Here is a 16,339-nt window from a genome sequence, read left to right as displayed (position 1 = left end):
GCATTCATACACAGGAGAAAGGAACCAACTCTTCTTGTTAGCAGAGAATTATAGAAGCACAGCTCATCTGTGATTTGGCAATGTCCCCAGTGAGAGCTAGTTTGGCCCAGTGACTAAGGTACCGAATGAAGAGTGAAAAACCAGGAGATACTTGCATTAGATATGAAATCATTGCCAGGAGTCGTAGCTGAATTGAAGGCATATGTATATGTGCATATGTAGACATATGTGAATGTGTATATGAAAATGTATATGTGTATGTAATTTCAACCCAGTATATAAAATCATTTCCCTTTATATTTAAGAGATGTTATTTAACTAAGAGAGGTTAACAGTGTTAATACATTTCATTTCTTTTGCATTGCTGTAAAGATATTGCTGATAATTCCTTAAGGAATGTAGGCATTAGCTATTCTGAAGTTCTGTGTAAATCTTCAGAAAGCAGTATTTAGCATTTTTACTTTTAACCCTTGAATATTTTTCTTAGATTAGTCTTGTAAAATGGAGCAGTAGAAGACACTGCACAATTTAAGCATTGTCTGATTCAAAAACTGGATATTTTTGTATTTGGATCAGAAATTAATATTTGGGGCACATTTTTTCCATTTGGTATTTGACAATTGGAGATTCTGACTTATTACTTGCCGGCATCTAATAAAAATTATTCCTACAGTGCATTCTATATTGTTGTTGTTGTTAGCTGCGAAGTCGTGTCCGACCCATCGCGACCCTATGGACAATGTTCCTCCAGGCCTTCCTGTCCTCTACCATCTTCTAGAGTCCATTTAAGCTCACATCTACCGCTTCAGTGACTCCTGCGAGTCCCTTGGACTGCAAGGCGATCAAACCGGTCAGTCCTAGAGGAGATCGACCCTGACTGCTCTTTGGAAGGCCAGATCCTGAAGTTGAAACTCAAATACTTTGGCCACCTAATGAGAAGGAAGGACTCACTGGAGAAGAGCCCAATACTGGGAAAGGTTGAGGGCAATAGAAGAAGGGGACGACAGAGAATGAGGTGGCTGGATGGATGGAGTCTATATTGCTTATTTTATGCCTGTAAAGATGACACTGAGCAAAATAGGGCTGGGCTTCTTTTCTTCTGCTACCACACATATCATGCCAAACAAATCTTATTACATTCTTTGACCAAGTGACAAAATTAGTGGACCAGAGGAATGCTGTAGATATAATTTACTTGGACTTCAGTAAGACATTTGATAAAGTAGATCACAACCTACTACTTGATAAGATAGAAAAATGTGGGTTAGATAGCATCATCACCAGATGGATTTGTAGCTGGCTGACAGGCCATACTCAGCGTGTGGTCCTCACTGGAACTGCATCTACACGGAAGGAAGTGTGTAGTGGGGTGCTCCAGGGCTCTGTTCTGGGCCCAGTGCTCTTCAACATCTTCATTAATGATTTGGATGAGGGGATAGATGGGAAACTCATCAAATTTGCAGACGACACCAAGCTGGCAGGAATAGCCAATACTCCAGAAGATAGGCTTAAGATACAGGAGGATCTGGACAGACTTGAACACTGGGCACTATCTAACAAAATGAAATTCAATGGTGAAAAAAGTAAGGTTCTACATTTAGGCAGGAAAAATCAAATGCACAGGTATAGTATAGGTGGTACCTTGCTCAATAGTAGTAACTGTGAGAGGGATCTCGGAGTCCTAGTGGACAATCACTTCAATATGAGCCAGCAGTGTGCTGCAGCTGCCAAAAAAGCCAACACAGTGCTAGGCTGCATTAACAGAGGGATAGAATCAAGATCAAGTGAAGTATTAATACCACTTTACAATAACTTGGTAAGGCCACACTTGGAATACTGCATCCAGTTTTGGTCACAACGATGTAAAAAAGATGTCGAGACTCTAGAAAGGGTACAGAGAAGATCAACAAAGATGATTGGGGGACTGGAGGCTAAAACATATAGGGAACGGTTGCTGGAATTGGGTATGTGTAGTTTAACGAAGAGAAGGGTGAGGGGTGACATGATAGCAGTGTTCCAATATCTCAGGGGCTGCCACAAAGAAGAGGGAGTCAAGCTATTCTCCAAAGCACCTGAAAGCAGGACAAGAAGCAACGGATGGAAACTAGTCTAGGAGAGAAGCAAGCTAGAACTAAGGAGAAACTTCCTGGCAGTTAGAACAATTAACCAGTGGAACAACCTGCCTCCAGAAGTGGTGAATGCTCCAACACTGGAAGTTGTTAAGAAGAGACTGGACAGCCATTTGTCTGAAATGGTATAGGGTTTCCTGCTTGAGCAGGGGGTTGGACTAGATGACCTCCAAGGTCCCTTCCAACTTTTTCTTCTTCTTCTTCTTCTTCTTCTTCTTCTTCTTCTTATTATTATTATTATTATTATTATTATTATTATTATTATTATTATTATTATTATTTACTTGTTAAAAATAATTATATTAAATAGCTCTTTCAAATAAAACTTGTACATATTTTTTATATTTTTTATTAATTTTCTATTGTTACATTTGATTAGTGCTTATGTTGTCTGGGTTAATCTGTTTGCTTAGTAATACAAGTTACATTCTTATCTCTACCTCTTTTTTTCAACCATTGATAAAATAAATTCCATGTTTGAAAATAATCTGTATCTTCTTTCTCTTTGATTCTCAATGTAAGCCTGTCCATTTCAGCACAGTCCAATATCTTCTTGATTATCTCTTCATCTAGTGGTGTTTCTTCATTCTTCCAGTGCTGAGCAAATACAATCCTCGCTTCTATTAATACATGCAATGTTAAATATGCACTTTGCTTATCAGATGTTTCTGGTATTATTTTTTCAGGTTTAAAATCTACATGTTTTCCTAGCACCTTTTCTAACCAAATGTGCATTTTTGTCCAAAAATTTTTTTGCTTTAACACAGGTCCACCACAAACGATAATATGTGCCAGATTTTTGGTTACATTTCCAGAATTTACTAGACATATTTTTAAATATTTTTGCTAATCTAACAGGTGTAAATGCCATCTATAAAACATATAAGTTTTCTTTATAAGTTGCATTGTCAATTTATAATTTCTTTCCCAAAGATTTTGCTATTTCTCTAATTCTATATTATATCCAAAGTTTTTTGCCCATTGTATCATTGTATCTTTCACTTGTTCATCCTCCATTTTCAAATTTAATAGAAAGTTATATAGTTTCTTAGTTTTTCATCAGAGTCAACAATATCTGATCAAATATTGTCTGTTCTTTATAAAAGCCATATATTTTCACAACTTTATCATATCTTGCATTTGCAATTGAGGCCACCATGATAATTCAATGCCCTGGTCTAAAAACTCTAGTTTAGATTTTATTTTCACTTCAATATCCAAAATATCCTTATATGTCAATTTTTTTTCATATTGCACCAAACCTGTACACATTTTGATATAGGTAGTTGTGTGTCTTGAATTCAGGAGTCAGCTCTGACTTCAGAGATTAATTCCACTTTCCAAAGAAAAAAATCTACTCAGAAATAGAATTAGATATTACAGTTTCAGATTTGTTGCTTTGTCATTTGAACTGTAGATTAGCAGATGCAAATCAGAAATGTGGAACTTTTTGGTGTGTGAATAGACTCTGCCCCAATCCCTAGCTGATCAGCCTTATTTTAAAAGCAAGTACTGCAGAGTTTTTCAGTTTGTCTCTCTGGATTCTGTCTGCTTATTCAGATTGCTTAATGGTCTGCATATTTCCTGTTTATGTTCATTTAAATGCACAAAAGTATTAAGAAACAACAGCAAGCAGAATTAATAAATCTCCATTGTCACATGGAAAGAACAGAGGTGGAGAACAAACACTATGTGTTACATTGGCTGGGTAGGTATCAGGAAAAAAATTTTTTTTAACACTTTGAAAACCAAATGGCAGATGGCTGAACTTTTAATTAGGGCAGCTAATAGCAAATTGCCAGTAAATTTCAAACCCAAAACCAATGAAGAGCTATTTATGTCAGCTGCTTTGTTACCAGGGGCTAAGGAAAATGCTTTTGAGGCCTATGGGTCATTTTTTGTGTATTGTATTTCAGGTAACAATATCTGTACCACAAGAGGAGCGAGTTCATGTCAACAGTGCCTGACTGTAAATCCACGTTGTGCTTGGTGTTTCCAGGAGGTGAGTCAAAACCAAACCTATACTATAGCATTATAAGCACTTGTCATCAAATATTTAAAAGATATTTCAATGCAAGTTTATTATTTTTTTGTACACAGAACAGACACAAGGGCTTTGAATTACTGCTACCAGTAACAAAGCAGGGTGTAGCCAAGTTTGAAAAATGCTGTCCTATAGCCTTTGCCTCAGATTCTTTTATGGAGGAAAAAGTGCCAAAGAAAGAGTGGGGAAATAAAAGATATACTGGTGAAATATTGCACCATCTAGACCTCTGATAAAAAATATGAATTTTCTGGCAGGTTGCTGCACAATAAAATCCTTGTATGGAAGCATGCCCAGATTCAGCTATCTGTAGTGAAACCTGCAGTCCAACTGTGTAGTAAATTATATATTTAAGTAACAGAGTAATAGATAAAACCCATAGGATGGAGAAACCAAATAAAAACATTGGGCAGATTAAAATATTCAAATGTTATTGGAGAGTTACCATACAAGGCCTTTGTCGGTATTTCTAAGGACAAGAAAATGACATCTCAGAAAGCTTATATTTCAGATGCCTAGAGATTGTGGAAGAATGTATTTCATCAATATTGTTTTTGAATCATCCATAATTGTTATTCATGCCCGGGTCATTGCTTGAATGGACAATTGTAACACACTCTAAATGCAGTTGCCCTTGAAGAGTATCTAGAAACTTCAACTGGTACAAAATGTAGCAGAGCGGATAGTTATGGGTGCCCCTAGAGTGGCACATATCTGTGAACTGTATTAGTTGCCATTTTGTTATGGAGTGCAATTCAAGGTACTGGTCTTGACATTCAAAGCTCTACATAACCCCAAAGCCAATGTATTTGAGGGACTGCCTCTTCCTGATTATATCTACCAAGGTCAGGTGGGAATGCCATTTGATGGGACTCAGGATGCATGCCTTTTCTGACACAGCACCCGCACTTTGGAACATCCCCCTCTAGGTCAAATTAGAAATGTCTTAAGATGTAGGTTTTTTCCAGGAAACTTTGGGAAAAGGGGCCCCATGAGATGGTTCTATTATGTTTGAATTTTTACTGCCTGAATTAAAACAACATGCATTTCCCATGTTGGATGCATGTTTCTTATTTGGGGGGGTGATTTCAAGATGCATTCTAATTGTTTTGCTTAATGTGGATCACCTAGAATATTCTTGTAAAATAGATAGCTATGTACATTTGATATATAAATAAATTCACATGTAGAGCCTAGCTATTTTCTTTTCCATTATAGCTCAGTTGTTATATATACCATAGTGACCTTACAACACCTATCATCAGCTAGTGTTCTATATTATTAATTAATCTGGAATGCACCATTTTATCAGACTTTCATTATTTTTTCAGTTACAATGGTAAAATACTTCAGCCATGCTTAACATATATTAATATATTTGTGCACTAGTGTACAGTATTTCCTGATCTTTGTTCCAATTACCAGTCTTCTTGTTCTTTTGATTAAAATATGTCACAAATAAATAAAACAGTTTTAAATTACCCAAGCATCCAGATTTTATCTTCCTTTTCCTTACACTGTGGCAATTTAACAAGCTACAGTATTAATGGAATATTACAGAAAGTCTACACTGGGAAAAATATAACAAATTAGTTGCAGCTGTCTTGTAGTTTGCAGTAGAAGAATTATGGTTGAATAACTCTCAGAAATACATGGTAAAGGAGAGTGAAATGCTACATGTAAAAAAAAATCTGAAGAAAGCATTTCTTTTAAATCATGAAAACCCAATTAACAGTGGAGTCCTCTTAAAGTATTTAAAGAATGCTTTTCCATGGCTGTTAAATCCCAAGAAGCAAGGACTTTTGGCTCTAATCTGCCAGGAATAGGAGAAGATTTTAAAAGAGAAGCAAAGTGCCCCCTACCTATTTCTCTGAGCCTTTTGATTATGTTCCCAGAATTTTTTCAGTTTAAAAAAACATGTCTTCTCATTGAAAGTTTCTTTATTGCTCAAATAATTGTAAGTTGCTTCACCAAGTAGCTTTATTGTTGTTTTCCACCCAAGATTAAACACCATGGAATAAAAGCTCAGTGATATTGTACAGAACACAGAGTTTGAAGAGCATTTGGCAAGCATATCCCACTAGTGAGATATTAAAAGAATCATACACAATGACCCCTAAAATGCACTCATTCTTTATGAGCAGCCAGAAAACATAGGCGATTTCAGAAGCCACTAGTGAACTCCAAAAAGCTGTTTGGTATCATTTGGGAGGCAAAAAATGCATTTGTTAGTATTTCTTCAACACTGAGAAGCAATCAGGCAAACTTGGTATTTATCATACAATTTTCATTCCTGTGAATACGTGTATTTTCTGGTTCTATTTCCTGGTGTTAAGGCTTATAGATTACTGAATAATGACCCAAATAAAGAAAGATTATGGTCTCATAATCTCTGGAAAATCTTCAAAATTCTTTAAAGACAAGATTACATGCAGAAGATTTCTAAAGAGATCAGTGTCTATTGACAAAGGAAGAAGACACAATCATTTTATAATTAATAAGTAGAATTGGTAGATTCCATAAATTAGAAATGTACTGCTGTCTACCCTGGAAACCTCACAATTTAATCTTAAAATTATAGGTTTCTGAATAATAAGTGTGGAAATGAATTGCAATTTACTTGTGGATGGAGGATGCCAATATGTAAACCAAATATGCAGACTGCCCAGGTGAGGAGTATGTGGCATTATTAATTAGGAGTCTGGTTAAAGGATAGGGGTTTCCCAGACCAAGGCTCAGTCCAGGCTGCCACCTCTCAGGACCTGCAGCAGATCTGAAGTTTTTGCTACAGGCTGAATCATGTCCAAGTGCAAATGTAAATTTAGAATTGACTTGGGGAAATTATGAAAGAATCATTGAGGGGAGTTGGGAAAGTGATTCAAAGTCAAAATTCTATTATAATGCATGGCAGCAATAAAGCATCATTCCAGTATCTATTTCTTGTCCTGGTCTACCATGGTAGTGCATGAGTATTCCTCAGCCTGGAAATATGACCTGAGATTACTCATCTCTCAGAATAGCAGATTGAGAAACAAAAATGGTACATAGAATAAAACCTTATTTCTCTCTCCTCTTGTAAATTGTAGGTACTAAGCTACTAAAACTGTTGGATTCATGTCACCAGTAGTTTTAGAATTTAAATCTCTTTCTTGGGTTTAGTAGGAAAAGAAATAAAAGCTGAAGCCCATCGTCTTTGTTTTGAACCACCAGTCTTACCTGGACTCTTTCCCTGATCACAGCATCCTCTAAATCAGGGGTGGGGAACGATGGGCCTTTTATGTCTTCTGGACATCAACGTCCAGAATTTCTGACCCAGCCAGGAATTCCTGCTGACTGAGGAATTCTGAGAGTTCGTCCACAAACATTGTTCCCCACCTCTGCTCTAAGTGCTCAGCACAACTACCATCCATGGCCATGTCTGTCTGTCTGTCATCTAATCCACTAATCCTCTGCACAGTGAAATGGGCAGCATATATATTTAATAAATAAATATAAATATAAATAAATAACTCACTCCCCACTGTCCTGTTGCCACATTGATGGAATGAACAAGGAACCAGGAATGGATCCTGTTGCTCTGCACTCATATTCCTCCCATTGCAAAGCACCACCAGGTGAATTTTCCTGCTGAAATTGTAAATTCCTCTTCTCCCCTCCCTTATGTCACCCTGAATGTTCACTCATTTTGGTGATATACATTTTTTGTTACAGACTATGGCCAGAAGTTCATTGGCTACTTCCCAGAAGCAGGAATGCCACCTCAAGTGAATCAATAGTTACCAACCTTTCTGATGTCTTTTAAAATTTCCTTTAAAAGGAATGCTGTAATAACACAATGGCTATATGTTTGCCCTACATATTGAAGATTGCTGGCTTGGAACCCATCAGAAACATTTTTTGTTTAATTATTACATCTTTCTCTGAATTAGCTGCTCTTCCTTGGACTTTTCTTAAATTAAATCCTGAGATGCATTGTTCTATCTTTAGAGAAAGATGTAATAATTAAACAAAAATGTTTCTGCTAGGTTTCAACATATAGGAAAACATATGCCATTGCGTTACTACAGTATTACATACATACATACATACATACATACATACATACATACATACATATATTTATATATATATATAATGTATGTCTCGTATTTTTTTAAAGCCGATGAAAAAGTTTCTGTCAGATTTCAAACCAGCAAACTTTTATTTACCAGACAAATGTTATTTACCAAGCATCGTGTTATTCTTGGTAAAGATACTCAAAAACAGAATTCTTACTTTAAAACTAGTTTCTGGTGCTTTATGCATGTGCATTTTGGTGCTTTAACTTGATATACATAAATAACTTTGTCCATTTGTGAATAGTTTAAATTATCCTATCAGTATCCTAAAATGATAAATTTAACATTTTCATATTGTTTTTTTCCTGACAGCACATTTTCTTGGGAAACTCATTAATTTTTGAAAAAATAATATAGTATGAAGATTTACTGTAAAACTCAAATTCTTTTTATACATATATTAATAACCTGCTTATATATATATATTGGTGTTATAGTTTAGTATATCCTACAATGTTTCTTTTTCCTTTATTTTATACATATTGGTTACAAAAGATTAGTGTGTTTTCCTTCCCCCGCCCTCTGAACAATTGTTAACCGCTTTCCTCTTAATTCCTTTCCCTCCAATTTTTTCCAGTTTCATGAGCCCCTTCCTTATAGGAAGCATCCAGTAATCCTTTATTTACTTTAAAAGAGTGCAAGTAGAAATCTTTAATACTAAACATTCCTGAAAAAGGATAGTCCAGAGACCCTTCCAGACCACACTGATCTGTCTGTTATGGTATTGAACAGGTCATTTTCTGGAAATCAGTTTTTTAAATGAAGGTGGTTCATGATGTTTCAGATCTATTATTCCATATGAAAAGATCAGACCATGTCTGAAATACCATAGCAATATAGAGGATTAACTTCTGAATAACTCTGGATTAATCTCAGGAACAGTCAGTACAGTGTTAATTGAGAGCCTTGGTGGAGCAGTGGGCTAATGCCTCCTTAAGTAACACCAGCTGCCTGCAATTAGTGCAGGTTTGAGTCCCACCAGGCTCAAGATTGACTCAGCCTTCCATCCTTCCGAGGTAGGTAAAATGAGGACCCAGATTGTTGGGGGCAATAAGCTGACTGTGTAATAATGCCGCTTGGGGGGGCAGGGCAAAAGCCCTAATAAGCAGACATATACATAGAATGAAGGCTATTGCTAAGCACATTGGTTTGTGCTTAAATTGTAAGCCGCCCTGAGTCTTCGGAGAAGGGCGGGATATAAATGGGATTAAAATAAAATAAAAAAATAAAAATTGGAGGAACAGGAAGAAAAGAACATGTTAAGATTTTACAGAATATTCTGTTCCTAAATTGTTTCATTTCCTACATAATCTTAACATATTATTTCATCACAGCCACCTACTTTATAATGACACACCTTGAGGATTCTTCAGTGTACTATAGTTTCTAGAAAGTTATCCACCCAGCACCTCCTCAAAGTGAGGATCAGGATTGGCATGACTCATATTGAACCATTTTCATATTACATATTAATATCACCACACCAAGGAAGATTAGATAGCTTTTTCACTGCTTGAAGAAGAGAATTTGTTTAATTCCAGGAATGCAACCTTGAGATGATTGTCCACCTGCGTGAGAAGCAGCCATATGAAAATTCTGTTATATATATATATAATTTATTAATTTAATTTGTATACCACCCTTCTCCCGAAGGACTCAGGGCGGTGAACAGGGCAATACATATTAAAAAACAAGATACAAAAATTAAAAACGATTAAACAACAGTGCCCATGAATAAATTAGTACACATTAAAAAGTTAAAGCCGATTTATAAAACCCAACCCCATCCCATCATGCCTTGCCAGCTTGTTCAAAAAGGTAGGTTTTGAGATCGCGCCGGAAGGAGCGGAGGTCAGGCGCTATCCGGAGCTTGGCCGGAAGATGGTTCCATAAATCCGGCGCGCCCACAGAGAACGCCCTCCCCCTGGGGGCCACCAGTCGGCATTCTTTGACCGGTGGCACCCTGAGGAGGCCCTCTCTGTGGGAGCGTACTGGGAGGAGGGAAGTTGACGCCAGCCGCAGGTGCTCCCCAAGGTATTCCGGACCCATGCCATGTAGGGCTTTGTAGGTCATTACTAACACCTTGAATCTCACCCGGAAGACAACTGGAAGCCAATGCAGCTTGCGGAGAAGAGGTGTAACATGGGAGTGTCGGGAAACTCCCAACACAACTCTCGCGGCTGCATTCTGTACCAGTTGGAGCCTCCGAGTGGTCTTCAAGGGAAGCCCCATGTAGAGAGTGTTGCAGTAGTCCAGACGAGAGGTCATGAGCGTGTGAGTGACCGTATGTAAGGCATCCCAGTCTAGATAGGGCCGCAACTGGCGCACCAGGCGGACCTGGGCGAAGGCCCCCCTAGTCACAGCTACTATATGGTCTTCTAAGGAAAGCTGTGAATCTAGGAGGACTCCCAAGTTGCGAGCCCTATCTACAGGGGGTAATAACTCACCCCCCATAGAGAGGGATGGGATATCCTGAATATCCCAAGATGCCGGTACAAACAGCCACTCAGTCTTGTCAGGGTTGAGTCGAAGCCTGTTCCTCCCCATCCAGACCCGAACCGCCTCCAGGCAGCGGGACATCACGTCGAGGGCATCACTGGGGTGGTTTGGGGTCGAAATGAAAAGCTTGTCAGGGTTGAGTCGAAGCCTGTTCCTCCCCATCCAGACCCGAACCGCCTCCAGGCAGCGGGACATCACGTCGAGGGCATCACTGGGGTGGTTTGGGGTCAAAATGAAAAGCTGGTATGCTGATGATACCCAACTCCAAAACCACGAATGATCTCACCCAGCGGTTTCATGTAGATGTTGAACAGGAGAGGCGAGAGGACCGACCCCTGAGGAACTCCACAAACGAGAGACCTTGGGGTCGACCTCTGCCCTCCTGCCAACACCGACTGCAAACGTCCCAGGAGATAGGAGGAGAACCACTGAAGAACTGTGCCTCCCACTCCCAATCCCCTGAGACGCCGCAGCAGGATACCATGGTCGATGGTATTGAAAGCCGCTGAGAGGTCTAATAGGACTAGGACAGAGGAATATCCCCTGTCCTGAGCCCTCCAGAGATCATTCACCAGCGCAACCAATGCCGTCTCCGTGCTGTACCCCGGGCCTGAAGCCCGATTGGTACGGGTCTAGATAATCCGCTTCATCCAGAACCAGAGGGAGCTGATGTGCCACCACACTCTCAACAACCTTCGCAAGAAAGCGAAGGTTGGAGACCGGACAAAAGTTATTTAACACAGCTGGGTCCAAGGCAGGCTTCTTGAGGAGAGGTCTCACCACCGCCTCTTTCAAGGCGGCGGGGAAACTACCCTCACTCAAAGAGGCAGATATAACTGCCTGGAACCAGCCTCCATACACAAATGATATCCATAAAAAAGTGAAGAGGGGAAGTTCCTATGTAACATTAGTTTACCTCAGTTTTCTATCTCATGGATTGTGTACAAAATAAAAATATTATTGCTAAAAACAGGATGGATTTAGAGAGGAAGGATCAACATTTTTTGGTTATATACCACCTGGCAGAAAAGTATTTGTGCCCTGTTAAAGCTCCCTTTTCTGCAACCTTTGTTGGTTTTAAATCAACTTTTGATTTAATACCAAGGAAGAGACTGTGGGACAGTCTGAAAAGTGAAAGGCTGTTTATCCAGTCATTCGGTTTCAACACTTAGGTGTACTCTGTGGGGATATCTATCTAAACAGTTCCAACAGGTATAAAACAAAGTTGTATATTAACCCAATTACTCTTCAATTTATATCTAAATCCAATAATTCAAGCATTCACTGTTACAGCTCACCATCCATCCATTCATTCAACTACTATATGCCGATGGTATTGTTATTATGACTGCTTCATAAGTGGGAATATGAAAAACAATTAGAGCATTAGCTTTATTCTACAGAGTTAACAATTATTAACAAATTATTTAAAAACCACAGTCATAGTTTTTGCCCAACAATATCATAAAATCTACAAATGCCAAATAAATGGCATTTATTGGAGTACAATTTCACACTTCCTTATAAACAAAGGTCTATCTTTTTTTGTACAACTATTGTAAGATTTTACCATTCAAAAGGTATTATGTTCCTGCAGCCTGCAATGTCTTTCAAACCATGATAATTCCACAGTTTCTCTATAGCTCCCAAATCCCACCCCCTGCAAAGCTTAATATTATTGAAATAATTTAAAATATATTTATTGGAGCCATTTTGATGGTTTCAAATATTATCAAGTGGAAACAGGCATAGTTTCAATGGTGCCAGGGCATGTTTTCTCCTATTTAATTTCTGGCTAAAGTATTTTTTACTCCTTATAGGTTTGGCCCCTTTAATATTTAGAGATCATTTAAAATAATCATGGCTTTAAAAGCCCTAGGTAAAATTTGGTTGCTGGACTTCTTTATGGAAAGTCTGTGTATATTAGACTTTAATAATGCTAGAACTGCCCTTAGGCAATAAATCTGAAATACAGATCTCCAAACAGGTCTAAGTAAAGTATCACACCCCAATATTTATTATTTGCTTCTGAGAGGATCTTTACCAGCTACATGTTTATTACCCCTTCCAATTTTAAAATTTCATGCGGCCTTCACTTTAGCAAGTTTGGATATTATGCTTTTAGCAGTCCTTCTTGGATGTTTTAAGGGTATTCCTATGCATCTTTGATTAGGATCATGTGGTGATAGTTCAACAGAATCTCTAGACCATCTCTAGACTGTTACCTATATAATTCTAGCAAACTCTTATACATCCTATTTTGAAGACATTTCCAGGTAAGGAGTATGATTTAATGCTATTACACTCAGACGACTCAAAAATATCCTCTTACATCACCCAGTTCTCTGCTACCATTCATATGATATGCCATAGCATTACTTAGGATTAGAACCTCTTACAATGCTATTTTATTTGGATTTATTTTAGTTCTTGTATTTTCACTTAGTTTTAGACTCAATTATACATATTGTTTTTTCTCATAAACAGGTACATATACTGTACATAGAAGGATGTAGTATTTCTTTTGTTCAATATCTTGAATAATAAATTTATTATTATTATTTAAAATATAATTTAAAATTATTATTATTTATTATTCAGGGCTGTAATAAGTAAATTTGAATTTGAGCATCTCGTGGGTTTAATAGAGCTTGTGAGACATTCTGGCTGTTGTTCACAAGAAGAGATATTTGTCGGTTTGTGATGGCTGGACCACAAGGCTTTATGCCAGAATTACTTGCCAGTTTACTATATAACATGTTGGAGATGTTCTTTTTTTAAAAAAAAAAAGTTGACTAACTCAGGCCAATACGTCAACACTTCTGCCTACTCTGCCAGCTGGTTCCATTTTTCATTTTCCTAGACAGCAGCTATGGCTACAGAATTGTTTTACCTCTGAGAAAGCTTCCAAAAATGGCAATATTTTTCTGGCTGGGTCCCGAGACAGTTCACTGAAGAGATGTAAGAATTAACAGAGGCATCTCCTGCTTCTTGCCAAAAACCAGGCCCTTCCAAGTGCAAAACTTATTAGCCAAGCAATTTCCTAACATGTTGATTTAATTTAACAAATGAGATTTTCCCCTTCCTTTTTCCATATTTTTTTCCTAATAAAATCATTCCAATAAAAGTGCTATTGCTAACATTTTAAAATAAAGAATGAGGGGATGAACAGGATTTGCTGCTTTTCATTTACAACGCACATTTTCTCAAATGTTAGAATTAAAACCAAACATAATAATAAGATATGGAGATAAAAATAGGAAAAGGGCATGCTCATACTAGGGCAGAAACCATAGAAAAATAAATTCTCTCTTGGAAAGATTTTTAACTGAATTGATCTGAGCAGGCTAAGTAGTAAGAGCAAGATCTGACAATGAATTCTGGATTTCATGAGGTATCTGGGAACACTCAATTTCCTTGCAAGCATGTTCCTCAGTGGCAGACAAGAAATGGCTATTTAGCTCTGAATGGCTTTGTTTGCAACGTTCAGTTGCACAGAAGTGTTTCCAGATGATAATTTTCCTGTGTAATTGTCTGCTCTTGCTCACATGATTTTACAAAGGAAGTTGACCATGTTGTTTTCCATTTGTAACTCTCCTGTAGTTCCCTGGGACGCCTTCCATTTTCTTTTACCATTTTTTTTTTAAAAGGAAATGATGCAATAATACTAGGAGCTTTTTATCTGGAAATACCCAAAGCGTATTCTGTTGCATTCTCAATTTATGCAAGGCTGTAATGAAGTCCCACAATGCACTTTGTGACTAAGATATGCAGAAACTCATCTGATGTGCTAAGGTATTTTTGCAATTGAGACATAAAAATGTAAAAGAAACAGCAGTCTAATGTTTGAAAAACTTTGCTTTACAAAATAATGAGATAGCAATTGTAGAAGTATTTGAACCACTAATCTCTGAAAAGTTCCTCAGAAGTGCTCTTAGTGTGTTTCCCTACAGAATATTTTAGCATTTGTGATTTTATTTTTCCTTGTCAATCAATCAGTATGTTTATTGTTTTGACCACCAATCATAACAATATTTTTATATAAATATGTAAAAATTTAATTTAATTTAATTTAATTTATTAATATTTCTATACCGCCCTTCTCCCGAAGGACTCAGGGCGGTGTACAGGGCAAGAATAAAACACAGAAATTTACAAAAACTAAAAGATAATTAAATACATGCCCGATTAAAAATACAGTTGATACATGGTAAAAAACCCCAGTAATAATAGTAAAAAACCCCACCAATCCCCCCTCAGGCCAGGCCGGCTTGCTCGAACAAGTATGTTTTCAGATCGCGGCGAAAGGAGCGCAGATCGGGCGCCGTCCGGAGCTCAACCGGTAACTGGTTCCATAGCTCCGGGGCGCCCACAGAGAAGGATCTCCCCCTGGGGGCCACCAGCCGACATTCTCTGACCGGTGGCACCCTGAGGAGGCCCTCTCTGTGGGACCGCACAGGGCGGAGGGAAGTAGACGCCGGCAGCAGGTGTTCCCTAAGGTACTCCGGACCCCTGCCATGTAGGGCTTTAAACACCATTACTAGCACCTTGAATCTCACCCGGAAGACAACTGGCAACCAATGCAGCTCACGGAGCAGAGGTGTAACATGGGAGTATCGGGAGACTCCCAACACAACTCTCGCGGCTGCATTCTGTACCAGTTGGAGCCTCCGGGTGGTCCTCAAGGGAAGCCCCATGTAGAGAGCGTTGCAGTAGTCTAGACGAGAGGTCACGAGCGCGTGAGTGACCGTGCATAAATCATCCCGGCTTAGATAGGGCTGCAACTGGCGCACCGGGCGAACCTGGGCGAAAGCCCCCCTAGTCACAGCCACCATGTGATCTTCCAAGGTGAGCCGTGAATCTAGGAGGACTCCCAAGTTGCGAGCCCTATCTACGGGGGGTAATAATTCACCCCCCATAGAAAGAGATGGAATATCCAAATAGACCCGGGATGAAGGTATGCAAAGCCACTCGGTCTTGTCGGGGTTGAGCTGAAGTCTGTTCCTCCCCATCCAGACCCGAACCGCCTCCAGGCAATGGGACATCACGTTGAGGGCATCACTGGGGTGGTTTGGGGTCGAAAGAAAAAAAATAACATATTTGTTGTTGAAATAAAAAATAACATATTTGTTGTTGAAATAAACAATAACCAAACATATTTGCAAATAATTCTGCAGAAACACACACTTGATGGTTGGATTCCCAGATTATGCTAAACTGAATTGTAATCTGTTTGATTTGGGATTAAGGTCCTATGTGAATCCAATTGCTAAAATTTATAAACAAAGGTCTATCTTAGTGTGAAGTTTAGGCTCATATACAATATTTGTGGATTTTATTAAATATGTGTACAAACTATGATTTATGGCAATATTTTTATTAAAATTTAAAATACCGTACAAATATAAAAAAATACAAAGAAAAATATATAAAAGAAAAGTTAAACGTGCGGAGAGAAGAAAAAGAGAAGGGAAAATATAAAGAAAAAAGATATATAAAGAAATGACTTCTCCTTTCAGTCATTCACAATTTCAGTAACTTATTACCTT

The 16,339-nt window shown here is 38.2% G+C and overlaps 1 protein-coding gene across 1 annotated transcript in view; it reads left to right on the top strand.

Moving 5' to 3' along the window:
- The window catches only part of ITGB3 (integrin subunit beta 3), a 100,737-nt gene that overhangs the window by 14,702 nt on the left and 69,696 nt on the right, over positions 1 to 16,339 (top strand). Inside the window, exon 2 of the mRNA XM_083378261.1 lies at positions 4,046 to 4,131. Coding sequence (XP_083234387.1) covers positions 4,046 to 4,131 — 86 coding nt within the window. The remainder of the gene's footprint in view (positions 1 to 4,045; positions 4,132 to 16,339) is intronic.

This window comes from Vipera ursinii (genome assembly GCF_947247035.1).
Source record: "Vipera ursinii genome assembly, chromosome: Z".
In the NCBI taxonomy this organism is placed as follows: domain Eukaryota; kingdom Metazoa; phylum Chordata; class Lepidosauria; order Squamata; family Viperidae; genus Vipera; species Vipera ursinii.
Note: the sequence above shows the minus strand (reverse complement) of the source record. Positions and strands in the feature narration are given on the sequence as shown.